The sequence below is a fragment of the Lingula anatina genome, chromosome 3, assembly GCF_051362555.1.
Source record: "Lingula anatina isolate TDL-2025a chromosome 3, LinAna3.0, whole genome shotgun sequence".
Taxonomy (NCBI): Eukaryota; Metazoa; Brachiopoda; class Lingulata; order Lingulida; family Lingulidae; genus Lingula; species Lingula anatina.
This window is the reverse complement of record NC_141769.1, coordinates 18,227,418-18,255,339: the sequence shown is the minus strand read 5'-3', so window position 1 is coordinate 18,255,339 and position 27,922 is coordinate 18,227,418. Positions and strand designations below refer to the sequence as shown.

General features: G+C 38.2%; 1 protein-coding gene across 8 annotated transcripts in view; it reads right to left on the bottom strand.

Moving 5' to 3' along the window:
• The window catches only part of LOC106154623 (uncharacterized), a 33,708-nt gene that overhangs the window by 4,511 nt on the left and 1,275 nt on the right, over positions 1–27,922 (bottom strand). The window contains exons 3-29 of one of the 8 annotated variants that reach the window (XM_087007840.1): positions 24,770–27,655; positions 24,041–24,391; positions 23,254–23,401; positions 22,837–22,950; positions 22,048–22,175; positions 21,209–21,434; positions 20,230–20,368; positions 19,368–19,646; positions 18,991–19,088; positions 18,616–18,700; positions 18,038–18,155; positions 17,619–17,730; positions 17,221–17,380; positions 16,779–16,865; positions 16,214–16,324; positions 15,398–15,605; positions 14,895–15,017; positions 14,364–14,572; positions 11,443–11,631; positions 9,602–9,694; positions 9,267–9,344; positions 8,867–8,963; positions 8,455–8,571; positions 7,961–8,089; positions 7,385–7,539; positions 7,119–7,169; positions 728–787 (exon numbers count right to left, since the gene is read on the bottom strand). In XM_087007840.1, the coding sequence (XP_086863966.1) occupies positions 728–787; positions 7,119–7,169; positions 7,385–7,539; positions 7,961–8,089; positions 8,455–8,571; positions 8,867–8,963; positions 9,267–9,344; positions 9,602–9,694; positions 11,443–11,631; positions 14,364–14,572; positions 14,895–15,017; positions 15,398–15,605; positions 16,214–16,324; positions 16,779–16,865; positions 17,221–17,380; positions 17,619–17,730; positions 18,038–18,155; positions 18,616–18,700; positions 18,991–19,088; positions 19,368–19,646; positions 20,230–20,368; positions 21,209–21,434; positions 22,048–22,175; positions 22,837–22,950; positions 23,254–23,401; positions 24,041–24,391; positions 24,770–27,644 (6,540 nt within the window). In that variant the 5' untranslated portion in view covers positions 27,645–27,655. Of the gene's footprint in view, positions 1–727; positions 788–855; positions 943–7,118; positions 7,170–7,384; positions 7,540–7,960; positions 8,090–8,454; positions 8,572–8,866; positions 8,964–9,266; positions 9,345–9,601; positions 9,695–11,442; positions 11,632–14,363; positions 14,573–14,894; positions 15,018–15,397; positions 15,606–16,213; positions 16,325–16,778; positions 16,866–17,220; positions 17,381–17,618; positions 17,731–18,037; positions 18,156–18,615; positions 18,701–18,990; positions 19,089–19,367; positions 19,647–20,229; positions 20,369–21,208; positions 21,435–22,047; positions 22,176–22,836; positions 22,951–23,253; positions 23,402–24,040; positions 24,392–24,769; positions 27,656–27,922 lie in introns of those variants that run through there. The other 7 variants (XM_087007841.1, XM_087007842.1, XM_087007844.1 and 4 more) reach the window with 7 other exon arrangements.

Below are 27,922 nucleotides of genomic sequence, written 5' to 3'. Positions count from 1 at the left end.
AACACCAACAAGTCTCAACTAAAATAAATAAATAAATAAATAAATAAATAAATAAATAAAATAATTTTCCAACCAAACAGAATCGAAAGAATACATCAACAGGGGAAAACCATTTAACTTTCTGAATATTTTGGTAGGTACCCTGCAGCTTGCTGAAAACACTCAGAATGGTTAATAAGTAATAGTTTTTTAGTATCAGGAATAACAAACTATAAGCAGTATAACATGCAAAGTTGAAGTATTAGCCTGTAAGTTAACAACTAGTAGAGACTGGTTTCACAAAAAAAAAAAAAAAAAAAAAAAAATCAATTTTCAATTTTTCTGTCAATATTGGTTTGGCTCTGAATCAGTATAAATATCTTATCAAGAGCTGTGACAGTAAACACACAAGCTTTTTTTATGAAACCAGTTGTCAAACCTCTACTTTGAAGACACCCCTTGTCAGTGCTTTCGCATCATTTATCAAACCAATTCAAACAAGCTTCTTTTTTTTAAGAAAAGCAAACACTCAATAAAGACTGTCGCAAAAAACAGACTTTATCGAAGCAAGTTAATGTCTAAAACAACATCATACTGTAGAACTACACAAAAGCACTGCCATTAAGTGTCACCTGCGATCTCCCATTTCCCTCCCAACACTGAAATCCCACAGGAAGAATTTGTAAAGAACACATTAATATAGAACTATATGTAATGTAGCACAGATCTTGTCCTTATCGTTATTTACCTCCTGAGTAAACTGTTGCACCTCTCTGGATAGAGAGCTCATGGAACTGGAGCGCGACAGCTGAAAGGGTGACAGCAAGGATCAGTTCTACTGTTACATGGAGCTAGCTTACTCTACTGCACCTTCGGACATGCTGAAACTTTTCAAAACTGCCAGCCATTTTGCTCGGCAACTAAGAAAAATTTGCCAGACGAAAGGACTTTTTGCCAGACTGACTGTAAATTCAAAAAGGAAATTGTTATAATTGTTGGAACTACTGAACACATTTTTTATCAGTCCTTTAACCTGTCATGGCTAGTAGAAAGGGCACTTTCAGCATGTCAAACTCTCTACTCTTTGTACTGCTGAGACTGCTTATTGGCACTAACCCATGAACTACATTTTAATACCAGTGTTTGTATAAGGGCGTTTGATGGTGCTTAAACCTCTTATTACCCCCCCCCCCCAAAAAAAAAAAAAAAATAAATAAATAAATAAATAAATAAATAAAATAAAAAAAATAAAAAAAATAAATAAAACTAGAGGATCAGAGAGGCGATACCGCCTCCAAATATTGTACCACCAGCTGGAGCAAACGCATTCGTATAGACCCCCACATACACAAAATAAGGGACACAGCCACCAGTTTTATGCTTGACAAGCTGTAAAAATGCAATCAACAAGAATTTTTAAACTATTGCAAAAAATATATATGGTACAATCAAATTTAAGTTCTTCGTAAGGTAGGTCAAGGGTCAATTTCAAGGTCACAGTAAATTGCCAGTATATGACTTCCTATTCAAGTTCAAGAGTAACTATGGACCTATCTCTGTCAAGTTTGAAGTTAAAAGAGAAAGAAATTTGCAAAATTCAGTTCATGGTGAAAAGTAGGTCAAAGGTCAATTTCAAGGTCACACTTAGATTGCCAGTATAGGACTTCCTATTCAACTTCAATAGTAACTATGGACCTATCTCGGCCAGTTTTGGAGATAAAAGGGAAGAAAAATTTGCAAAATTCAGTTCATGGTGAAAAGTAGGTCAAAGGTCAATTTCAAGGTCACATTTAGATTGCCAGTATATGACTTTCTATTCAAGTTCAATAGTAACTATGGACCTATCTCGGCCAGTTTTGGAGATAAAAGGGAAGCAAAATTTGCAAAATTCAGTTCATGGTGTAAAGTAGGTAAAAGGTCAATTTTAAGGTCACATTTAGATTGCCAGTATATGACTTCCTTTTCAAGTTCAATAGTAACTATGGACCTATCTCAGCCAGTTTTGGAGATAAAAGGGAAGAAAAGTTTGCAAAGTTCAGTTCATGGTGAAAAGTAGGTCAAAGGTCAATTTCAAGGTCACATTTAGATTGCCAGTATATGACTTCCTATTCAAGTTCAATAGTAACTATGGACCTATCTCTGCCAGTTTTGGAGATAAAAGGGAAGCAAAATTTGCAAAGTTCAGTTTATGGTGAAAAGTAGGTCAAAGGTCAATTTTAAGGTCACATTTAGATTGCCAGTATAGGACTTCCTATTCAAGTTCAATAGTAACTACGGACCTATCTCAGCCAGTTTTGGAGATAAAAGGAAAGCAAAATTTGCAAAATTCAGTTCATGGTGTAAAGTAGGTCAAAGGTCAATTTTAAGGTCACATTTAGATTGCCAGTATATGACTTCCTATTCAACTTCAATAGTAACTATGGACCTATCTCTGCCAGTTTTGGAGATAAAAGGGAAGAAAAATTTGCAAAGTTCAGTTCATGGTGAAAAGTAGGTCAAAGGTCAATTTTAAGGTCACATTTAGATTGCCAGTATATGACTTCCTATTCAACTTCAATAGTAACTATGGACCTATCTCTGCCAGTTTTGGAGAAAAAAGGGAAGCAAATTTTGCAAAGTTCAGTTCATGGTGAAAAGTAGGTCAAAGGTCAATTTTAAGGTCACATTTAGATTGCCAGTATATGACTTCCTATTCAAGTTCAATAGTAACTACGGACCTATCTCAGCCAGTTTTGGAGATAAAAGGAAAGCAAAATTTGCAAAATTCAGTTCATGGTGAAAAGTAGGTCAAAGGTCAATTTTAATGTCACATATAGATTGCCAGTATATGACTTCCTATTCAAGTTCAATAGTAACTACGGACCTATCTCTGCCAGTTTTGGAGATAAAAGGAAAGCAAAATTTGCAAAATTCAGTTCATGGTGTAAAGTAGGTCAAAGGTCAATTTTAAGGTCACATTTAGATTGCCAGTATATGACTTCCTATTCAAGTTCAATAGTAACTATGGACCTATCTCTGCCAGTTTTGGAGATAAAAGGGAAGAAAAATTTGCAAAGTTCAGTTCATGGTGAAAAGTAGGTCAAAGGTCAATTTCAAGGTCATAGTAAGATTGCCAGTATATGACTTCCTATTCAACTTCAATAGTAACTATGGACCTATCTCAGCCAGTTTTGGAGATATAAGGGACTAGATGTTATAATTTTGGAGTTACCATAATGTACCTTAAATTTCGTACAGAGAAAATTAATTAAAATAAAGAAAATGTCATTTTGGTCAAAATTCTTGAAATAGGAGGTGCTCTGAAGTTTCAGAAGTTCAAATTTGATGAAATAATGTCATTTTTGAACACAAGTTGTCTGCTTTGCCAAGCCTTATGTTTTATTTTTCCAGAGTTCAAAATTTATTATCCATTACCGTACTGCACATTTTGCTTTTACCACCAATATGTACTTTTTGATACAGCGTAACTCGAAAACCGTATGGAATACAAAAAAACCGAGACCACTTCCAGTGTTGGGCTTTACATGCTCTACAAAATGCAAAAAAGAATGGGTCTCTAGCATTAACGGTTCCCGAATTAGAGACAGTTTTCAGTTTCGGTATCTTATGGCCGCTACTCCCATGAAAATGCACCGATTGACCCCAAATTCATGGAGATGAAAGATGACCTGAAGGGTAACACTTTCCAATAATATTATTGGTTAAGTCTGTGTGGTGTCTGAATAACAGGGCAAAAAAAAAATTTTTCGTAAAAAATTTCATTTTTTTGAAAATTTTGGCCCATTTGACCTTGAAGTAGAGGTCAAAGGTCAAATCCAAGGGTATATTTGAAATCTACACATATGACTTTTGGAAAGCCGTCTATAGAAATTTTTCCCATAACTCCTTCCGTAGGGTAGATAATTAGCATTTAATTTTGCCATTTTTAGACAAGGGTGCATTGCAATGAGTGCCACACCCAGACCCCAATACCGACAAAGCCCAAATTTTACGTGGAACGAGTTGAGATTATAGGTGACCTAAATCCATGAGATGGGTACGGGGGCCCTTACCGTCTAGGAGGAGAAGCGGTAACAGTAGCCGTCCGGCGGAGCCGGCGGAGCCAACGGAGCCGGCGGAACGATCCGGACGGGACCGAAACCATGTTGGAGATAAAAGGAAAGCAAAATTTGCAAAATTCAGTTCATGGTGTAAAGTAGGTCAAAGGTCAATTTTAAGGTCACATTTAGATTGCCAGTATATGACTTCCTATTCAAGTTCAATAGTAACTATGGACCTATCTCTGCCAGTTTTGGAGATAAAAGGGAAGAAAAATTTGCAAAGTTCAGTTCATGGTGAAAAGTAGGTCAAAGGTCAATTTCAAGGTCATAGTAAGATTGCCAGTATATGACTTCCTATTCAACTTCAATAGTAACTATGGACCTATCTCAGCCAGTTTTGGAGATATAAGGGACTAGATGTTATAATTTTGGAGTTACCATAATGTGCCTTATATTTCGTACAGAAAAAATTAATTAAAATAAAGAAAATGTCATTTTGGTCAAAATTCTTGAAATAGGAGGTGCTCTGAAGTTTCAGAAGTTCAAATTTGATGAAATAATGTCATTTTTGAACACAAGTTGTCTGCTTTGCCAAGCCTTATGTTTTATTTTTCCAGAGTTCAAAATTTATTATCCATTACCGTACTGCACATTTTGCTTTTACCACCAATATGTACTTTTTGATACAGCGTAACTCGAAAACCGTATGGAATACAAAAAAAACCGAGACCACCTCCAGTGTTGGGCTTTACATGCTCTACAAAATGCAAAAAAAGAATGGGTCTCTAGCATTAACGGTTCCCGAATTAGAGACAGTTTTCAGTTTCGGTATCTTATGGCCGCTACTCCCATGAAAATGCACCGATTGACCCCAAATTCATGGAGATGAAAGATGACCTGAAGGGTAACACTTTCCAATAATATTATTGGTTAAGTCTGTGTGGTGTCTGAATAACAGGGCAAAAAAAAAATTTTTCGTAAAAAATTTCATTTTTTTGAAAATTTTGGCCCATTTGACCTTGAAGTAGAGGTCAAAGGTCAAATCCAAGGGTATATTTGAAATCTACACATATGACTTTTGGAAAGCCGTCTATAGAAATTTTTCCCATAACTCCTTCCGTAGGGTAGATAATTAGCATTTAATTTTGCCATTTTTAGACAAGGGTGCATTGCAATGAGTGCCACACCCAGACCCCAATACCGACAAAGCCCAAATTTTACGTGGAACGAGTTGAGATTATAGGTGACCTAAATCCATGAGATGGGTACGGGGGCCCTTACGGTCTAGGAGGAGAAGCGGTAACAGTAGCCGTCCGGCGGAGCCGGCGGAGCCAACGGAGCCGGCGGAACGATCCGGACGGGACCGAAACCATGTGTACCGCCAGCGCTAACGCTGGTGGTACAATAATAAATAAATAATAATAAAAGCAAGCATCACGCTAGAAAGAGCTACAATCTAAGTTAGGTGACTCCCAATCCATTTATGTGCAAAATGGCAAATTCAGCCTCCTACCCAAAATGGAAACTATGACAGACCCATAAAGCAATTTTTATGTACTCATTAAAGCAAAATGCCTTTTATTGCACCCCCCCTCCCCTCTAAACCCACCATATTTTCTTGTTATAAAATTCAGGGGGGGGGGGAGATACTGGCATCAATACTGACAGAGAATGCTTCTTTTAAATTCACTTTACGAAAAAATAATCAAGCATTAAAATTTGCTGCAAGACATCACTTAAACATAAAGAATACAGTGTGTAAAGCTGAAGTTTCTAAAACTAAAGATGAGGGGTTTTAAAGCACTAGGAACCAAGTAGTGTTGTGATCATCCATAACTTTAGCAAAGTTACTATGTGTAATGATATTGAAGTCAGACCTAAATTAGTTAATTACTTCTAATTATTATTTATTTATTTATTTTCTGGTCTTGGTTGGTTTTAATAAGTGTAACTAAAATATTAAACTTACTATCTTGTTCTTAATATTTGTGATAAAAAAGTTTTGTCACCAAATAATCAGAGATCATAGTACAATGCTGGGGCATATTTCACAAAAGATCTTTTGACTAAAAGCTTGTCTAAAATTTCAGACCCTAATCTTCCACTTTCAATCAAATCAGTGGTGGTTCACTTAAACTTATAATTGGCTTTTTTTCATTCTTACTATTGACTTGTTATTTAGTCTCTTAGTCCAGGATAACACTGTTTTATCAAAATAAAAAAGGGAAAGAAAAAGCTATAACTGCTTTAGACTCTAGTCACTTTATTTTAGCTGACTACTGCATATTTACACCTGGACTGAAGAAAAATTGAAATCTAAAAGTTAGGACTTACTTTCAGTCTAAAATCCTTTAAAATTTGTGGAACCAGCCCCAAATACAACTTAATGTTGTTAACAAATTACAATGCCCTAGCACTGTTTGTGTTATATAGGTGCATTACACAGGCTTTCAACTACAATAATATATAATTAAAAGAATAAAACATGCCACAGCCATGCAACATGTAGCTCTAGGGGAACATGTAATATTATTGAAAATCATGGCATAATAATACACGGGTAAAACTGGATCAAAATAAAATCTGAGATTTGGGAATTACAAAGTTGTTTCATACTCAATGCTGTGCATTAGACTTCACGTGTATGCACGCTTCTGGGTGTGCGTGCTTGTACGTGCTCTATGCATACATTCCAGTACATGAAATGATAACACATGCTCACACACTGCTATCATGATACCCGTATCAGTCTGTGCCACAAAAGTTTTGGGCTACTAGCCCTTCAGGCAAATCAAGGTCTTAAAATGGGCTAGTGGCATATAAAATGTCAATTTTCACTAGCCCAGTGTCTCCTCAGACTAATTCCTAATAGCAAAGGCTGCTCTGTCTGTGCAGAAGCATCTCACTCCATACTATCTGACATAGAACACAACATAAACCTGGCCCTGACCCTGTATCTCTCTCTCCCTCTCTCTCTCTCTCCCTCACACATACACATGCAAACACACAACACACACACACACACACACACACACACACAACACACACACACACACACACACTCTATACCATTTATGTGTCACAGAAAACAAAACCTACCTGGTCCTGATCCTGTATTTGCTGCTGGGCAAACTGACCAGGGTTGTAAAACTGTAATGTAAAAAAAAATACTTTGATTCAACAGTATTTCACTGAGGTAATACGGGTATTTCACTGTGTTTAGTTTAATGAAATTAGAAATGTCAAGAGTCATAATAAATGAAAATAGCTAAGGGGTAGGGTGGGGTGGGGATGAATTTACAATGTCCCACAGACTGGTTGGGTTGGCTGTTCAAATTTGAAAGGAATCCAGGATACATTCTTACTTGCGACTGAGGTGGCTGTTGCTGCTGCTGTTGTTGTTGGTATGGATCCTGAAACTGTTGTTGTTGTTGTTGGTCCTGTTGTTGATGCTGCTGTTGATCAGTGTTTTGCTGTTGTTGATCAACACCTTCAGCCTGTGCATCACTGCCTTCTGGAGCTGAAGACAACATTTTATAAATTTAGAACTCCATGGAAAAATGGCATAGGCTGTGGAATAATTGATTTCAAAAATATTGAATGATTATTAAAATCAATACTGAGGGTCCTTCTATAGAGAAAATTTAAAACAATAAAGGTTGAATAGTTGCAAAGACCATACTTGATAGCGTGTGTGTGTGTGTGTGTGTGTGTGTGTGTGCATGCCAGGTATGTGTGTGTGTGCACATGCCAGGTGTGTGTGTGTGTGTGTGTGTTTGTGTTTGTGTGTGTATGCCAGGTGCATGCATGTGTGTGTGTGTATGTGCATGCCAGGTGCGTATGTGTGTGTGTGTGTATATGTGTGCATGCAAGGTGCGTGCGTGTGTGTGTGCCTGCATGTGTGTGTATGTGTGTGTGTGTGTTGCTGGCACATCACAGACCTGGAGGAGGTATAAAGAGGTTGGCAGGCAGGGCAGATGGTGCTGGCATCATGGGCAGTAGGTTTGGAGGGGGGCCAGCAGCAGAGGCACTGGTCGGATTCATTACATCAACATACTGGTTCCTGGCACCTAGGGAGAGACAACACACACAGTAAAATCGTTAAAAGTTAATAATTTCTAAATTTCAAACACCGTTCTTTTTCTAATATTTTACCTTTTCAAGATTTCTAATTTTCAGACACTCATAACTATGTACTTATGAGAAAAAATAAAACAACTTTTCAAAGGTAGTGGTTAATTGCTAAAAGCTCTCAAAAAAATTAGTCAACACCATTAGTTTCAATTATACTTTGAAATACAAAAATCAATTTATTTAACAAGATTTCAGTGTATTTTAAGTTAATTAAGGAAACCAAAGAGACCTCTGTTTTCAATACCATTGTGCATCTAGATCCTCAGACATATTCTCAATTTTCTAGTCTGTATTCTCTTACCTCTAGCTTTTGGCCGTGAGAACTTGTTCCCAGCAGGTGGGGGTGGGGCTGTCATGTCTGTACCTGCACCTGTGCTGCCCCCTGGTGGAGCCATAGCTGGAGCAGGCTTGGCACCACCTAGAATGCAGAATATGTCAGGAATTTTTTCAACAACATTACAAGTTATAATAATATTTTTTTTACTTCATATGTCACTTATCTGAGCCTTTTTTTATAATCATAGTTGCCTGGCAAGAAAATGAATTGTTCCATTATTTTTTCATAATCTGACATCTTGCAAAAGGTCAATGGCTTAATAAATGTACTACAACTCTGGCATTTTTGTCAAACCATCACAGCCCTATAATCAAAAGAAAGGATCTATTGTAAAGCCTGTATAACAGATAAGAAATGCAAACCAATCTCCACTTACCCATAAGGTCAGTATCCTTTGGCGGCGGTGCCGCAGTCGTCTCCTCCTCTTCTCCATCCGTGTTCACCCAGCGGTTTTTGACTGGGTCCCACACAATCTGAAATATAATAAACACGTTGCCCATCACCATTACAACACAATATAAACACAACTTAAGGAGCAAAGAGCCTCAGCTGCCTCCTAGATATGTACCACCAGCTGATTTAATCACATCAATGGGATGTAAACACACACTTTTCAAAGTAAAAAATTAAAAGAAAGATTTAAATTTCAGTAAAATTTAGTTGCCACACTAATGAAAATGCACTATTCTACTCTTAACTCTAAGTAACCAAGACAAGGTAGAGTGGTGGAAAAGAAGAAAGCAGGATGAATACATAGAATAAAACAAAATACTTACAGAAGGGTTACTGTCATCTGGCAATTTCATCTCATTTTTTCCCTTAGGCCATCTGAAAATTCCACTTAACCAGCCCCCCTGCAATAAAAAAAATTTACAAATACAAAAATATACAACTCTGCAGAAACAACCCTGCAAAGAAGTTACTGACTGTGCAATTATCAGTAAAAACTTTTAACCATAAAATTTTTAGATGGTAATATGAAAAAAAAAAAAAAGATTTAAAGTCAGGAAGTACATTTTTTTTTTTTTTTTGCATCTAAAAATGATTAATTATGAAAAAGTAAAATATGTAGAAAAAAATGGACACTTGAAACGTTTAGTTATTATGGTACCTTTTTGGCTCCAGAATCTTTCTTCTTTTCTTCCTTCGTTGGAGGTGGTGCTGCTGGCTTTTCTTCAGCTGACTCTTGCCGAACTGGCTGCTGCTTTAAGGAGAAAAGCATTTACTATAACTTTCTAAAATACAATTTTGTCCCTAGGATTTTTGAAAGTGGAGATTTCTCTGCTGAAAATGAGACCAAAATGTGAAATATAAAGCATAATTATTATGGTATGATATACATAATTATTTGTGATTTACTTGAAAACATTAGTGACGTGATATATGTTACATAATTACATGGCAATATTAGGGTGTATCATGTTGAATACTGTTATACACATTTCCTTGTTATTAGTAAGTTTAGTTTCGCAATAAACTACTTTGCTAAAAAACACAGCATACATTTAACTAAGCTCTTTCCAATTTAATTATCTTAATTCACTAGTAAGAATGAGAAAACAGCCCCAAAATGCATTTATAAATATTAGAACAGGCAATCATGCAACAAACTTTCTCCTGGTTATTAAGGAGTTTTATCTAGACTCGAGCTGAAATAAAGATTGAGCTGTTATTAAAAGCTATAGCGGTTACTTACAAGGGAAGTAGAAATTTCTAGTTCTAACAGATCTCGAGAAACCTGTCCCAAGATCAAGGGGAAAACATCTATTACATTACATTACATTACACACGAAAGATTAATAAACATTAATCTCAATTAAAAAGGCAAAGTGTTATGAATATGCATACAAAGTTGTAAAGCATTGATCCAACACTGAGAGTTAAAGAGGAGATGGTCTAGTGGTAAAAAACCCGTCACTGAACTGTAAAGAAGGGCAGATATTTTTTCTCTCTCCCACATCTTGAACTGGGGCTCTTCAGCAGATACCCAATTGTCTGACCTGCCAGATGACCAGTCTTTCAGGTCACTGACCCTCATTTCTCTGTGAAATATAGGTGGTGCTCATTGCAATGTTGGATCAAAGCTTTATCACTCACAAGATTTATTTATTCTTCCTTATGTGATAGTGCACTACTGGTTGAATCAGAACATTCAATCTCTCAGTGTGCTATATAGTTTGAGACACAGATTGCATGCAGAGAGATTACTTACTACAGCATGTTAAATGTAAGTTGCAGGCATAATCATTAGCAATGGGAATCATCTGAGATAGACCAAAGCCTTATGACTTTGCACTAAATCAAGTGCGATTTTGTCAGACTTGTGGAGGAGAGCAGAGTCAAAAATATTAGCCTAAAGTTGATCCCACCTCATTCTGACCGTCGTACATTTTCTAGTCCCATATCATGTAGTGCTGACAACCTCGTTTCAAGGTTTTCTCAGATGATTTCCATTACATGTCAGAAAGAGGCTATATGACAGATTTATCATGCTGTAATACATCAACACACAGTGACCTCAAATCAAGCTCATCTTCATGAAATCAGGGCATAACCAGGATTACTTCAAGCAGGCATGGATTTCAGTCTTAAGACCCGATACATTGGGTCAATTTTCTATTTAAAAAAATGTATATAAATCAGAAGCATAATCAATCTATAATTTCTTCAATCAGCAGCATCAATTGAACATTTAGATCTAAACCTCATTACCTAGAAAAGATTACAAAACAGACATTGAAATATTGGACAGCAAATACTAATTTTTGCTGCTGATTGAAGAAATTTACAAAGTTCCTGCGTAACAGCTGATTAATTTTTTACAGATTCATGCTAGTAGATTTGAAGCACACTGTGTTCAAAGATTGAGAAAAAAGTTCGAAAAAATCAAGTGCGGGTCACAAGGTGCAGGGCTGCAATTTGGGCAACAATTATTCATTAATCAATTCAGACCTGAAAACTAGATCTGCGGATAGTGCTGGCATTACTATTGGTGCTCGTGGTACGCACTCGTTGCGACGTCGCGTTCCCAAGGTTGTTGACATTATTATGGGGTCTGAATATCACGGAACCCGTGCTGCTGCCGCTTACTGTGCGTGTCCGTGTGGCTTGTGCGGCATTTTCTACAACTTGATCTGCTGCCTATAAAAAGTGGATTGAAACTGTGTGTTCAGTGACAGTGCCCTCATGCATGCAAACCATGCAGTATAAATCTCATGCCTTTTAAAATAAATAGAATAATTTGGCACAAAATAGCTGCTGCACAGCTGGGGAAAAAGAATAATCACAAAGACCCTGGAAAATTTACTGAAGCTGAAATCATTCCAGTTTAAAGAGCTGAAAATGCACCTGGTCCAAAAATCAAAGTCAAAACAATGAAAGCATCTTCACAATATCAAGCATACATATACCATGCCCAGCAATCAATCACATAACTGAAACTGAAAATTTATTTCCATAGTCTTCTGCAACAGAATAATGTTTTTGGCACTAAAAACAAACAAAGGTACTCACAGACTATGACTTCCAGCATCACAAGTATACAGACAACTTAGATTATGATCCAACCATGAAGAATCACAAACACAAGACCATGAGCAACATCAACCATTAAATAAAATACAGCACAAACTTTAACCAATCTACAAAAATGCACTCTATCACAATGCCACATCAAACTATGGAAAGACACCACGAAGATTTAACCATCCAAACAAAAGCCATGCTCTAATGAATTTGTGATACACTCATAATACACATTTTAGCTCAAACACAGGGATGAGGTAGAGTCAGTTCAGTGAAGATGTTGAAGGAGATGAAGAAGACAAATATTATAATAAACCTGTGTCTATAGTAACCATGCCATACTTTGAGCAGTGGCCATAGCTGCACTTGGCCGTCTATGAGATCGGATATTCATTGGACACGTGTACAATGTATCCATGGTGCTTAGCATTTCCTTGTCTCCATGGTAACTGTATTGTGCAATGCAATATCTCCATGGTACTTGTTATCATCCCCATTTTTGTCTCCATGGAAACTGTTACTATGCCACAGCAAAGTGCTTAGATATAGAAATGCCACAAATGCTGCTTACCATGAGTGACAGTTTGTGGTGAAAATCATGCAATCAATACCAACAAACATAAAATACAAGAAAAACAAGAAATAAATCTAGGCAAGTAAAAAAACACAGCATATTATCACTCTTAAAGTTTACTGCACCTGATCGAGTGAACTAAATGGCACAGAAGTGCCACCTACAGTGCTGCTAGGACTGTACTGGAGAGAGGTGCCATCTATACTACTGCTACCACTGCACTGGACAGGGGTGCTACTGTTAGTTCTGTATTGGCTGGGAGTGCCCTCTACAGTCTTGTTAGCAGAACACTTGACAGGGGAGCTATCACAGTACAAATGGTTGGTGTGTTGTTCTAAGCTAGGTGCATTCACATATGGGTGGGCATTACTGTGACCAGGTCCTTGTGGAGTACATAAAGGACTTGCCTGATGACCACCGGTGTTGTGAGTGGTCACCTGATGACCAGGGCTACTCCTGGCATGATTCATCACCCAGGATACCATGGACTGGACAGCACCCTGTCCACCACTGTGACCAGTGGTTTCTGGCACCGGGGTGCCTCTCTGACTCCCCCCTGGGGTACTGTGGATGGGGGTGAAAGTCCCCGGGGGTTTCTGCCCACCATTGCCCAGTCCTTGTGCCACACCCATATTACCCATTAACAGCGACTCACTACTCCCCAATGGCATGTCTATACAACTGTCCCTTCTATGTTGCTGTTGTTGGATTGCCTTGAACTCCAGAGGGGTGGCATTTTGTGATGCACGAAAATAAGACTGAATCCCCTTGGTTGGGGTGCTCTTGGCATCCGCCCCCGGGGTGCCGCGCTGGCTCCCTTGTGGGGTAATGGTGTGCTCTGCACTCAACCCACTGCCTACCGTGGACTGGGAGTCTCTCTTTTGTCTGTTAGATATGAACTGACCAGAGAACTGACCAGAAAACTGACCGGTACCTTCACCCACCTGACCTCCATGCTGCATGCAAAATTAACAGGCAAAAAAATACATACAGCACAATGTACATTTTCACATCTGGTCTTCAACAGATTATTTTAATATTTTGTGAAACTCAGAAAAAGAATATAACTGAGTAAGAAAAATCATAAATTTGAGCCAGTGGTTACAGAAATCTTGGAAAAATCTGAACTCATTAGAAAAAATATAAAATATGACAGATGAAGACAGAAAAATATGAGGAAGACAGAGATGATGATGGCAGGTACTCGGTCAACTCACATATACAGGAATAAGGATGATCTTTGACAATGATGCCAAATTAAATCAAATTAAGGAGACCATGAAGTTTTCACATAGTAATAATCACCAGAAAATAACATAAGCATAACCAGTAATAAAAATAAAACACAGTTCTGAAAAAAAGTTAATGCACAGAAATATTTCTGAAAAAAAGCAATAAACATAAGAACAAACCCATGCGCTGTGAACAGCCATAACCAAAGTTAGCAGCAAAAACATGTTGGCAGAGTAACAATTGTTACATAAACAACAAACAAAGATCATCACATTATTAATTTGGTAACTGTAAAAGCTTTATGAGGACAGGTACTTAGTTTTAACTTCTTTTATTATTTATGTTTATGAATAATAATTTCAACTTCAGAACTTTGAAAAATGAGAAGTCGACAACCGTGATTCTAATAATCCAAAATGAATTTGTCATTAAACAGAGTGGTGGTTAATTTTTTTTAAAGAAAAAAACATAAATCAGAATGACTATTTTGAGGGATGAAAAAAAGAACGGAAAGTTCAATACTAGCTGAATGTAATTATACCTGCTGTGCGGTATTCATGTCATAGTAATCAAATGTTGTCGTTGCCGCACTCTGAGCAAACGGTGAATCAGGGTCGTCTGTGCTTCCTGTAGATGTCACTGTTGTTGTCGTATAGTTTGAGCCATAGCTTTCCGCTAAGTTCAGGTCGTGGCCACCAAATGGCTTGAACTCTCCCGTCTGATCATGAATGTCTTGACTCTGACTGACATCTAGTGGAGAAAACATACAATGGAATTGTGGAATTGTCTATCAATTAACTCATCAATAAACAAATGAATATATATGTATACCTTTACATTTATAAAATTATATCAGCCAAAGCATTTACAAAAGTGAAAATATACATCAGATGACTTTCCCTAATATTCTAGTTGATACCTTTTAATTTTTACTTCAAATAAGCCTCATTTCATTTCTTTTTTAACCCGAAACGGTCATAAATTTTCCATAATATGTATTTGTCAGTAATAAATTATAACACATATATACAATAACTGAATAAACTTTACACTGTAATCCTCAAAATTTTACCTTGTATCTGTTGTGTGCTATCATATCCCTGAAACCCTGCCTGCGGGTTGTAGAACTGGTAGTCCCCCTGCTGCTGCTGTTGTTGTTGTTGAAGCTGACCATCCTCTGGCTGCTGGTAATAACCTAAAGTTCAACAAAGTCATGCTAAATCAGGCTGCCAACCCCACAAATAGTACATTTTTTGAAACCCTATCAGCTAAATGACATGTTCATGATTTAAAAGCTTATCCACTACTGTTCAAACATCTAATAAGTCTACCCTCTCTTATTAGTGTTTTCTAGTCAAATCACTTTATAGATCTTTAAGAAATAAGTTATTATAATGATGCATCTATGCAGATCTACTGTAAAGATGTAATGTCTATTCCAAGGTTTTGGGCCCTAGGCATTTTTTTCAAATCCCTGAAGAAGACCTAGGGACTGAAATCTTGGATTAGACATAACATCTTTATAGTAGATCTTTATAGATGCATTATTATAATAACTTATTAATCAAGTAATACCTTGATACTGCTGGGTATCATATCCCTGCACCTGCTGAGCATCCACGTTATCTATCCCCTGGTATAAAGACTGCTGCTGTTGCTGCCAGGAGGATTGGTAATGAGTCATGGACGCATCCTGGTTGAATCCCTCCGCGTCCTCACTGCCAGCACTGGATAGGAACCCTGCAGGAGTGTCTGCTCCACTTAGGTACTGGATACTGCCGTCCTAAAGACAGAGAATCACGCAATATCAATTTGATGAACCCCAACAACGAATATCATGAGCTGTGTTATGCACAAGTTACAATATTAGGGTCTTGAAGATATAGAAATCAAATACTGGCACCTTGGTGGTCAAAAAAATTATATTAGGTGGCAAAATAATCCAGGTCACCAGGTCATCCAATCAGCAGTCAATCCAAGGTGTCAGTCATGACCCTCATGCTAGTTTGGCGTAGAATTTTGCATCGCAAGTTCCAGAGTTTGATTCATATAATATATACTAGTAATCATGATTTTAATTCTTCTGTATGACTTTAAAAACATTCACTGACAATAACAGGATCTACAAAAAGAAGTACTGTGAGAAATAAAATACAATTCTTAGTTTTAATTTGGCTGCGTTTTGAAGCATTACAGACTACCAATTTGATAATGTTCATTATCTGAACTTGAAATTATAATGTCTGACAAATAAGATTGATTAGTAATCTTAATTATTTTCTTTCTCATTCCAACATAACATAATTTCTATTACAAACAATACTTACATAAATAAATAAATAAATAAATAAATAAATAAATAAATAAATAAATAAATAAATAAATAATTACCTGGAAAGCCTGCATGATCTTTGGCATAGCTTTGAGCCAGTAAGGATCATCAAACTCTCCATCAGCTGAGTGGATGGTCTGAGGGTCGTGGTACTTCAGTCGGCTGCCAAGCTGCAATTAGAATCATACACATGAAATAACTGATGTGCAATAGACTTAATGTCTACTCAAGAGTTGCATTTTAGGCTTAATTTAGATGGGTAACAGACAGCTCTAATTTAATTCTCCATCACAAACAACTGTAATGAAAAGCTGATTTTATGATATAAAACCCTTTTATTATATGACTGTTGGCCCACAATAAATGTAATTTCTTTATTAAATGCAGACTATTTTCACCATTAAGAATAAAAATCTTCATAAACTCTCTAAAGACCTAAATAAAAGGCTAAAAAAAATTCAACGTGGGATATTTTGGCAGCCTTTGCTAAGAGTTATGTTCCCCCAAGTAGTTTTGTGAAACAGGGCTCCATATGACAGCATCCACAAATCCAATTCTCCTCTTAAACAGTTTGCTAAACTATTGTCACAGTGGTGATCAATAAGTAAAACTACCGTGATGTACCTCATACAGCTGTTTGACCAATACAGGGGAGTATGCACCAGGTGCCTGCTGGATTGTACTAGATATCACCTCACAGTACGTCAACGCCTACAAGATAATATTAAATTATGTAAATAATACACCATATGTTAAGATGCTGGACAAGCACACTCAAGTACAATCATTTATCATTTTCAAATATGCAAAACTGCACCACAGTGTGCTAACTTCCAATTTGCTTTTCAAAATATTTTTTATAAATTAATAATAGGTATGATATCATTGTGTTTTTCTTTTTAAGTTGAGATATTTTGATCTTTAAACCTGAGTGTTATTTAATTTGAAAGGGCTCATCTTTGTGATTTAGGAAAAAGCTTTGAAGTTATCACATTTTATTATCATAATTACCATTTGCTTTTAAGTCATTTAAGTCACATTGTATGCCTTAATATAAAACATTCACCTCTTCAGAGTAGCCAAGCTCTGCCAGTCTGCATGCATACATGAACTTATATGGCTGGAAGGTAGGTATGGCAGTGTATGGACTCCCCAGGGACTGGGCATACTCATAGATCTCTGTACACTGGATAGCCAGGTTGACAGCAAACTCATCAAGAGACAGACTGAAAGTGAGAAAATAAGTCCAGTTGAAGAAAGATGGATTTAGTAAGGCATAGAAATAGGCAATGCTAATAAATCACTGTGGTAAGGGAATTAATATTATACTGTTTTTCTGTTTTGTGTGATTTATCAAATAAAAAGTTGTTTTACAATGACTTCTATGTCTTAGTCTCCAAAACATGCTGACCTTGACAGGGGTCTAACCTTCACCTTGACCTAATATTCAGATCTGTGTCTTACTTGTGATTTGATCCAATCAGCACAATCTTGGAAGTCTTCCTCTCAAAGGTTCCAAACTTTACCTGTGCCATCAGGTAGCAGAAATGACTAGCATGGAGATAGCCACGAGAAGCTGAAAAATATTACAAGAGAAATTCAAATGTTAACTGATTCAGCAATTATTTTAATTTTTCTAACCGAGTGAAAATACAGTCTTGCTTTTTTTTTATTTCATGTGAAAGTTGAGGAAAATGTTCCACTGGCGAGTCAGTCATGAGATCTTTTGATGAAGTGTCAAAATGTCTTGCCTTCAAGGCAAAAAAAAAAAAAAAAAAAAAAAAAAAAAAAAAAATCATATTCAGTTTCTTTAGATACAAAAATATCATGCCTTAAACAAATTTAAGATACATTACACACATAAGTACAGTTATGTGACCTACCTAAGCTGTCCCCTAATGTTGATATACTCTTCCTGTCTAGTTCAGGCTTTGGAGTGGTATTAGACAATATCATAGCTAAGTGAGGTCTCCAGTCTCCCCAGCCTTCTTCTGAGATACACTGAAAACAATAATCACAATAACACTCAGTAAAAAAATCATATTGTACTAAGTATGGACTTCAAACCCCTCACCCTTCCTCCGAGATCCATTCAAAACAATATCTGAAATAATAAATATCTTATTTAACAATTGACGGATAACAGCAAACAATATAATTGTTCCCAGTTTTACCAAATTTCTCATCTGAGAGACACGGACAACAATACATAACCATATTTTTCACTAAACAAATACTACACGGTCATTGACTAAATTTGAGACAAAAAAATGATGCACTTAGAACTAGAAAAGTATTGTGCATGATTGGAAACAATTATAGACTTAAGCTGTGGTTGATATGTCCTTTTCCAAACATCAGAAAAGTGACTATCACCAAGGTGAAGTACAATATAAACAAATCTGTATCAAATCTGTACAAACATTTTTTATAATATCTCAACCCTAGTTGGTTTACTTACAGTAACAGCAGCTGGCTGTCTACCAGACAATAACTGATACATGGTCTGGAGGGGATCATTCATCTTCATGGCACTGTTTGCAAATCTGAAAATATTCAAGTAAATAAAATAATAACAAAAATAACAGTTTAGTGCTTCTAAGAAAAACAGTGTAGTTTGTCATTATCAAAATACTACAGATCTAATTATTTTCCAATTTAAATGAAAACACATTTACTCCTATTAATGAAACAAAATGAATGTCAAAATTACAACTCAAATTAAGAAGACTAGCAATTAAGTGTCACATGAATATGTTATGGTAAAAAAAGTATTAACCACAAAATATTTTGGGCTAAAAGTTGACCATTATGCTATATGGCACCCAGGACTGACCTTGTCATGACATTGGCATATGTCCTATTGTCCATCTTGCTGGCAAGGAACAAAGCATGGCCCCACAGTTGATTTTTCATTGCACATTCCAGGGCATCCTGTACAGATGATATTGAATTTTATCAAATAAATTGAGCATAAAAAATGAGTCACACTGACTAAATCATCTCTAAACTTGAACCCGAGGTTGAACTTTCTGGATCATAAAGCTGAAAGATCCATGCATTCATAATGGGAATTATATCACAAACCCAAACTTAACTCTTTCATTAAATTAATATAAAAAAATACTTACTGACACAAATACTCATGGCAGTAGAAATAATGCCTTTAAAAATTTAAACTAACAGCACACAAAGAGGAGGCAAACAACTTACCTTCTTTCTTCCAAACAGCAACAAATGTCTAAACCTATCAACACTCTCGTCTCGTAGCAACCCTCGTTTGTTCACAAATGACCTGTCACTCGTCACAGACGTGTTATTGAGGTCGTCGCCAGTGGCAACAGAATCTTGCTGAACACTGTCCGTCTCCTCTTCCAAGGCATCCAACTCCATTGCACTAGACACTATCTTCATTCCCATACGGTTGTACTCGCGCGTCGTCGGCTCGTGGCCCTCTAGGAGAAGTTCTGAAACATCTGTGCCCACCACAGTCTGGAATTTTAAAAAAATTTAAATTTGAGAACTGCAATTTTTTTTTTAAATAAACTACCCCCCTGTTAATGAACATATCTCACACAGATCTTTAAGTTCATCACCAGATCCTGCACCACTGTATCCCAGAGAATGCTACTTCCAATTTAGTTTTTTTTTTAAATTTTATTTTGATTTTATTAAATCACACCTCAATCTTTCTTATTAATCCTCTAAATATTGCTTAACAATGTCCTTACTTCCGTTCTAATTTTTCAGCAATCAGATTTGCCCTTTTCACATAAAATGGTATTCCTAACTGAAGTGGTCAACTTTGAAAGCTCCTAACAAATTACCATACAGGGGGATTTGAACCCTGTCACAATTTCTTCTCAAGTTCACTTCCTACTGCATGTTAATTAATGCGCCTAGTTGAGCATGCAGGCTCTATTGAGGTGACGCTCTCACGCAATACTCAAGATTATTAACTTCTCAATCTCTCAAACTGGACTAGTCCAGTTAAGTACAATACCACAAGACATGAAAAGGGAAATTATAGCAAACTAGACCTTTTAGGTCCAGAAGTAAAAGTGGCCAAACTTACCCCATTCTGCTTGATAAGAAGCACTAGGAACTTCCAGAGCAGTTCTGCGCTCTCCCTGTCTATCATGTCCACGTTTTCCCTGCACTCCTTGGCCTTGTGCATGCAGAATGCTATCACATCATTCTTATGGGTCTGACCCCTGGAAAAATAAAGAAATTTTATTTAAAACAATAACATCTTATGGGTCTGACCCCTGGAAAAATAAGGAAATTTTATTTAAAACAATAACATCTTATGGGTCTGACCCCTGGAAAAATAAAGAAATTTTATTTAAAACAATAACATCTTATGGGTCTGACCCCTGGAAAAATAAGGAAATTTTATTTAAAACAATAACATCTTATGGGTCTGACCCCTGGAAAAATAAAGAAATTTTATTTAAAACAATAACATCTTATGGGTCTGACCCCTGGAAAAATAAGGAAATTTTATTTAAAACAATAACATCTTATGGGTCTGACCCCTGGAAAAATAAGGAAATTGTATTTAAAACAATAACATCTTATGGGTCTGACCCCTGGAAAAATAAGGAAATTTTATTTAAAACAATAACATTTTATGGGTCTGACCTCTGGAAAAATAAGGAAATTGTATTTAAAACAATAACATCTTATGGGTCTGACCCCTGGAAAAATAAGGAAATTGTATTTAAAACAATAACATATTATGGGTCTGACCCCTGGAAAAATAAGGAAATTGTATTTAAAACAATAACATCTTATGGGTCTGACCCCTGGAAAAATAAGGAAATTGTATTTAAACAAATAACCAAGTTTAACATAGCTTTTGAAAAATATAACATAATCAAATATTTTATTTGATAAAAAATTTTAATAAGTGTGCTTCGGGCAATGTTAATTTCTGTTTTATCTGTCACAACAGAGGTACAAAACCTATAACCTATTACTATAACATAGAAAATTCTTTATAAATCCTCTTATCAAAAGAGCATTTTATCCATGATTCAATTCCATCTTACTTTATCAACGGTCCAGGGAATATTCGTAATTCCTCTGCCTCGTCAGACTCAGGTATCACAGATTCCAAATCGCTGATGTGGACCATGGCAGGCTCCCCACTGGATGGACAGTTGGGCAGCACCTTGACCAGATGACCACAAGCACTGAAGGTGGCACGTACGTGGGGGATGGAGAACTTGACGGGAGTCATGCGGGCAGGTTCCTTGGGTTCCAGAGACTCAGATGCTGTGCAGAGAAAAGAAAGAACTCAATTAACTATGATCTTTCAGTGGGTCAGTTTGACTTTGCTTGAAACTCATTAAAAGATATCATACTGGTTAAATGACTACACTGTTCTATGCTCCTACTGTTTTACATTGCTAACTAGGAAAGCTGATCTGACCACCATCAATGCAGCTCAATTCTCATTATCAATTAATTTATCAATTAAGCATTTACCACCAAAATACAACATATTCTTAGTTTGTTAATTCTGTACCTTGAGACACTTATATATTGTTGAAAATTCAATCAAAATCCATGCACAATTTTCTGAGTAAGGTTGACAAACCAACAAAGGCAAAAACAACCTGTATGGCTAGGGTAATAACATCACTCATCAAAGAGCCTAAATCACATGACTTACCCATCAATGCAAACTGTAGATAAAAGCACATGCCAAATGGACCAAATACACCTCAAGTCTTTGGAAAAAATACCAAAATACCACTTTCACCATCATTAGACAAGTGACAATGAAAAACCTATTTCACCACAAGTCAGAGCAATTTCAATGAATCCCATGTTTTAAGGAATCCCGTGTTTATACACAGTAGTAGCGTTTGCATCCTCCTCTTACCCTGCCCCTCCTGGCCAGCTCCTGCCTGTGACTGCTGACTGTATGACGTATCACCATAGTAATACTGGTTATAGTAGTCTGCATAGGATTGGTTGTGAGGGTCACTATAGTAACCAGCATATGGATCTCTGGGGAAATACAAGGGAAATACAAGTGTGATAGAAGTATGATTATATTTGTAACTGGTTGCAAATCGCCCAAAATATCTGAATGAAAATATAGAGGTTTAAATATTTGGATTCAATACATGATTTTAAAAAATAAAAAATTGTACTACGCACTAACATATATCCAATCCAAGGCCTTCATTACCCCAATCGGATATATGAATATGCTATTCATGGTAATATGAGCCTTGTTCACACTAACTCTATTCCTGGAATATGACTCCTGGAGTCAGGTTGACTGCCTAGTGATATTAGCACTGTTTAATACTTACTCCATTCCTGGAGTTTGACTCCTGGAGCCAGGCTGACTGCCTAGTGATATTAGTACTGTTTAATACTTACTCCATTCCTGGAGTCTGACTCCTGGAGCCAGGCTGACTGCCTAGTGATATTAGTACTGTTTAATACTTACTCCATTCCTGGAGTTTGACTCCTGGAGCCAGGCTGACTGCCTAGTGATATTAGTACTGTTTAATACTTACTCCATTCCTGGAGTCTGACTCCTGGAGCCAGGCTGACTGCCTAGTGATATTAGTACTGTTTAATACTTACTCCATTCCTGGAGTTTGACTCCTGGAGCCAGGCTGACTGCCTAGTGATATTAGTACTGTTTAATACTTACTCCATTCCTGGAGTCTGACTCCTGGAGCCAGGCTGACTGCCACGCCCACTATAGTCATAGTTGTATCCATACTGCTGGCTTCCACTGTACTGCCTGGCATAGTAGTCTCTATACCTGAAATACATACATATTAAATTTTTTTTATATTTTCTGGATAAGAAAAAAATTAAGGATTTTTAATGCTGTTCAATATAGTTTTCTACCCCACTTCCTATTGATCCCTTCAAAGGAGTAACTTCACTTTTGCATAAACACATGGTAGGACTTCATAAGTATTATACAATCAGTCAGAATTTCTATCCAAGTTTTTTTTCTTTAAACTCCTGCCACAGACAGTATTTGGTCAAAGTAGTCCAAGAGGCATACAAGGGCGAGAGGGAGGGAGAGAGTGGAAGAGAAGGAGCGAGAGAGATCTACCTGTCATCATATGGCTGCTGTCCCTGTAACTTCATCTCCTCTGCATACCCCTTGCTATAGGGGTCCCTCTGTCTGCCATAGTAATAGCTATTGTAATAGTCCTCAGCACTGCCATAGCCATAGTACTTCTTGTAGTAGTCATAATATTCTGGAATACAGAATGGACAGTGAGAAAAACTGCTTTCCACAGCAATATCTGTTGCAAAATTTTTGATCACTACCGTTTTGCTAGTGCTTTTTTTTTCAGTGTCTCAATATTTTAAAAAGCACAATGATATTTGAACTTCATTGTTAATAAACTGTTCAACACAACCACCTGCATAGATTTACTTCCACATTTCTTTTAGAACATGGCAGCTGTTTTTGTTAAAAAGCAAGCCTGAGGAACTCTCATTCCTATCCCCTCTCGGTGAGGCCAGCATAGTTTCCATACCTGGGCTGAGATGGGGCCCGGGGAAGACCCCAATTGTGGCACACATGGGGCAACAATATTACTGAGACATTAGTAGTGCTAAGTCTCATAATTACACACTGAGTGAGACAGGTCACAGAGTTACAAAAATTATTGTGAGGTATAGCTATAGTGTAGAAAGTGAAAAGTTAAAACTGATTACCATGTACAACAGACTACACATATGAATTTCCATCAAAAGCTCTGACATTGTGATACCTACAAACGATCTTCAACAGGGAAATGATGAGTATCAATGACCCAACAAGTCTTAGGTGGTAGCACACTTTTCTATTAGAACATTCCCTCTTCATATATTCTATGTTGTCAACCTACCTTTACTATATCTCGGATCGCTATAGTATGGATCTCTTCTGTCTGAATAGTAATCCCTGTCTCTCCTACGGCCATCGTCATTCCTTGAACTAGGTCGGTACCTTCCCCTATCTCTATCATAGTCATTTCTAGACCTGGGGCGATCTCTATCATAATCAGTTCTAGAACTTGGTCTATCTCGATCATAATCGGCCCTGGATCGTGGTCGATCTCTATCATAGTCAGTCCTAGATTGGGGTCTATCCCTGTCGTAATCGGTCCTTGATCGAGGCCTGTCTCTGTCGTAATCATCTCTGTATCTTGGTCGATCTCTATCATAATCATTTCTGGATCTTGGTCTGTCGCGATCTTCTGAAAATTTGAGGGGTGACACATTTGTCAGAGGATTCACTTTCTTGAAAGCAAGAAATCAAATTCTCTACCACATTGATCAGACAACACTTGTTTAACTACTTACTTCACCTCTTGTAGGTGATAAGCAATTGGTAAAAAAAAAATGTAAATTTCTATGATATCATTTATTTAACTTTCATTTGGATAACTTCCAGTTTTAGACTAGCTTGAATCGACCAACAACCAATGAAGCAATCAACAGTGTTTGACCATCTTTGAAATTATTCGACAACAGGCAAAACAAGCTACAAGTAATTGCATATTACTTCTTCACATTTGGTTCACCTCATTACAAATCTTTAACTTTTCACTCTCAATTTATTCTTTCATACTCACCAGGTCTACTCCCCCTGGGGCTGGGATCAGCCGAGCTATCATATTCCCCCCTAGATCTGTCATCATCGTAACCCTGGCGACTAGAGGGTCTGTACCTGTCTCGATCTCTGTCATAGTCATCGTATGGACGACCGTATCTGTCATAGCGTGGTTTTCTACGATCCCTGTCCTCCTCTCTGTCTCTATCTCCTGGTCTAACTCTGTCTCTGTCGTCTGTCTGTAGTCTGTCGTCATCTCTTCTATAGTTCCTCTCATCTGGTCGGTCATCTCTCCTGCTCCGGTCACCACCTGTATCTTCATTGGACCTCTGATCTCGACTGCCTCTCTGGCGATCTTCTACTGGACGTTTTGGCGTCTCTTGGATTTCATCTTTGGCATTTTCTTTTCCTGAAATGGACGTGCCATCTGTCTTTTGACTCAGGTTTTGATTCACATGTTGCTGAGGAGGAGGAGGAGGTTGAGAAGGAGGAGGAGGAAGAGGCTGATTGGCACTGGGGGTATTGACTGGATTTTGTTTTGGCTGACTTGGCGTTGGTTTACTAACTGGGGTTGGTTTGGCAGTTTCTCCCCCTGGGGCAGCTGTAATCTTACTGACCTCGACGTCTTCAGACTTCAGAGAGGAGGTATCACTGTAATTATCACTTTGATGAGGGACTATCCCTAAATGACTTTCAGCTGGTAAAGTTGGCTGCACTCCTGCAGGCCCAGCTGGTTTAACTGGAGTCCGATCCACTGTCATCGGACTTATAGTTGAGGCTGCTGGAGCCAAAAGTATATTATTAGCAACCAGAGACAGTGGAGCTGGATTTTCCCATAGAGTTGTTGCAGGAGACATGTTGTGATGGTCTCGTAGTCTCTGTGTTGATAACCTACGCTGGGGACTCCCAGGGGGAGGGGCATCTGCGCTCCTGAGGTCCGCCTGGGTCACAGACACAGGATGACCAGACTTGGAATGTTCAGAAACCTCTGGCTTACCAGCAGCGGTATCTGTGTGCTGTAGTGCCTCCGGGTGCGGGAGGATCTTGGGCGCCCTCAGCGGGGGTTGGAATGGGCTCTCCTTTCTTGGTGTAATCGTGCTGGCAAATATATCCATATGGACCTCAGGGGAGGTGCCGCCATCTCCACTGCCAACACTGGGTTGATGCGACTGTGTTGTCTCCACTGGTGGTACTGGTGCATTCATAGGGCTTTTCCTGTAAGGATTCTCTCCCCCTTTGCCCACCATAGGAGGAGGAGGAGGCAGTGGGCTACTAAGGTCTACCCCAGGACTGTGTACATTATCTTTGGCAGGGTTCACAGTTTCTGTATTCTGACCAGTGGTGGTAGAAATAGAGGCAGCCTCTCCATGACTGTGGAGCAGTCTATCTCCACTCTGCCCACTGGCATTAGAATGAACAGATTGAGAGGATGGAGGTCTTCCATGCTGCTGGTGGTCTGAAGGTAGTCTGTCTTGGACTGGTGCACCACTGCCCTCTGGTGGTGGTTGTTGTTGGATGTGCTGAGGGTGGGAATGTACCTGAGCATTCTGCTGTTGCTGTTCCGGGTGAACGTCCGGAGGAGCAGGGGACCCTGCGGCACTGTTGTGAGCCGAGGTGTCAGCAGAACCCCCTACAACAAAAAGTGGCTTGTTAAAAGAGCTCTCCGTACTGTGACCTGGTGCAACCTTCACTTCCATTTGACCTCCGACCTGACCTTCACCCTGCTGATGACCTTGCCCTTGAACCAGGTCATCAAAGGGGGAGTGTGATTGCATATCGGGGTTACTGAAGTGAGCATGAGGGTTAAAGACCTGTGCACCAGCAGGATCACCTCTGTGCTCCCCTAGGGTATCCTGAATGGATAAAGTGGCCACTTGCTCCCTTAGCTTTTCTCTATCATCCCTCTCATACTCAGAATTCTGACGGGAGAAGTTCACTGTCACGAGACTAGAATCACTTATGTTTGATAAATTCCTCACCAAACCAGTCTGTCCGCCTGGTGCAAGGTACTGATTGTTGACAGTTGGATCACCACCAGAAACATCTGACGTAACAGGTATTTCCTCTTTATTTTTCACAGGTTGCAAATTGTCATGATCAGGCACCTGATCAATACCATCGACATTTAAACTTGGAAACTGTTCATAATCAGTGTTGCTATGGTAACCTTCCTGTTGTTCCTTCTGCTCCCCTGTGTCCTCCTGATAAACATGCTGCCCAGTGTTCTGTGGCACATGTCCATCTACATGTTGCCCTTGGTCACTGGAGTAAAACTGACCAGACTGGACATGGTTGGTCAGTTGTTCCCCATCCTGCTGAGACTGATCCTGTGTCCACCCACCATTTCCTTGGGTATTCCATTCATCATTCCCATGGGCATTCCATTCATTCCCCTGGGTATTACTATTCCATTCCTCATTCCCCTGGGTATTCCACTGCTCATTCCCCTGGGTGGCCCACTCGTCCCCTGGTTCGAGATTCTGCCAATCCCCCTGAGTTCCCCCATAGCCACTGCCATCCCCACCATTCCAGCCATACTGCCCCGCTGGCTGGCTCCACTGGTTCCAGGAGTCCGTTCCCCAGCTCTGCTGTCCCCAGTTGTTATCATAGCCCCCATTCATAATATATGGGGCTGCCATGTTTGCAGGGTCCATGGGGGAAAAACCAGTGCTGTTAAAGCTGGCTGCATTGGGGTTGAGTTGAAACCCATCTGTGGTTGGGTATTGTTGTTGTTGATTGTTTTCATTATGTTGCTGTTGTTGCTGCTGTTGATGTTGTTGTTGTTGTGATGGTGGCTGTTGATGAATATTGTCAAACTGGGCTGGGTTGAACATCTGCACCTTGCCACTGGCAGCAGGGTCAAACCCAGGAACCTGCCACGGCTGTGTTTGACTCATCTTGGACAAACCTGTAACATAAACAAAACACAAAGTCAAACAGTTTTCAACTTACCCTGTTATCTCTGAAAGGGCAAGGTAGATGCAGGTGATGTTTGTACATAAAAATGCCCTGACATAAATTAAACTTGTAAGTTTTTAAATCAACCAACAATGAATTGATGGTGTATCCTTAACAGTGTCAAATGAACAAATGAAATGAAACCTGAATTTGCTGAAAACTTTCACTCCTACTTTATGGCTTCTTGCAAACCACACCATTCTCCATTTCAATCAGA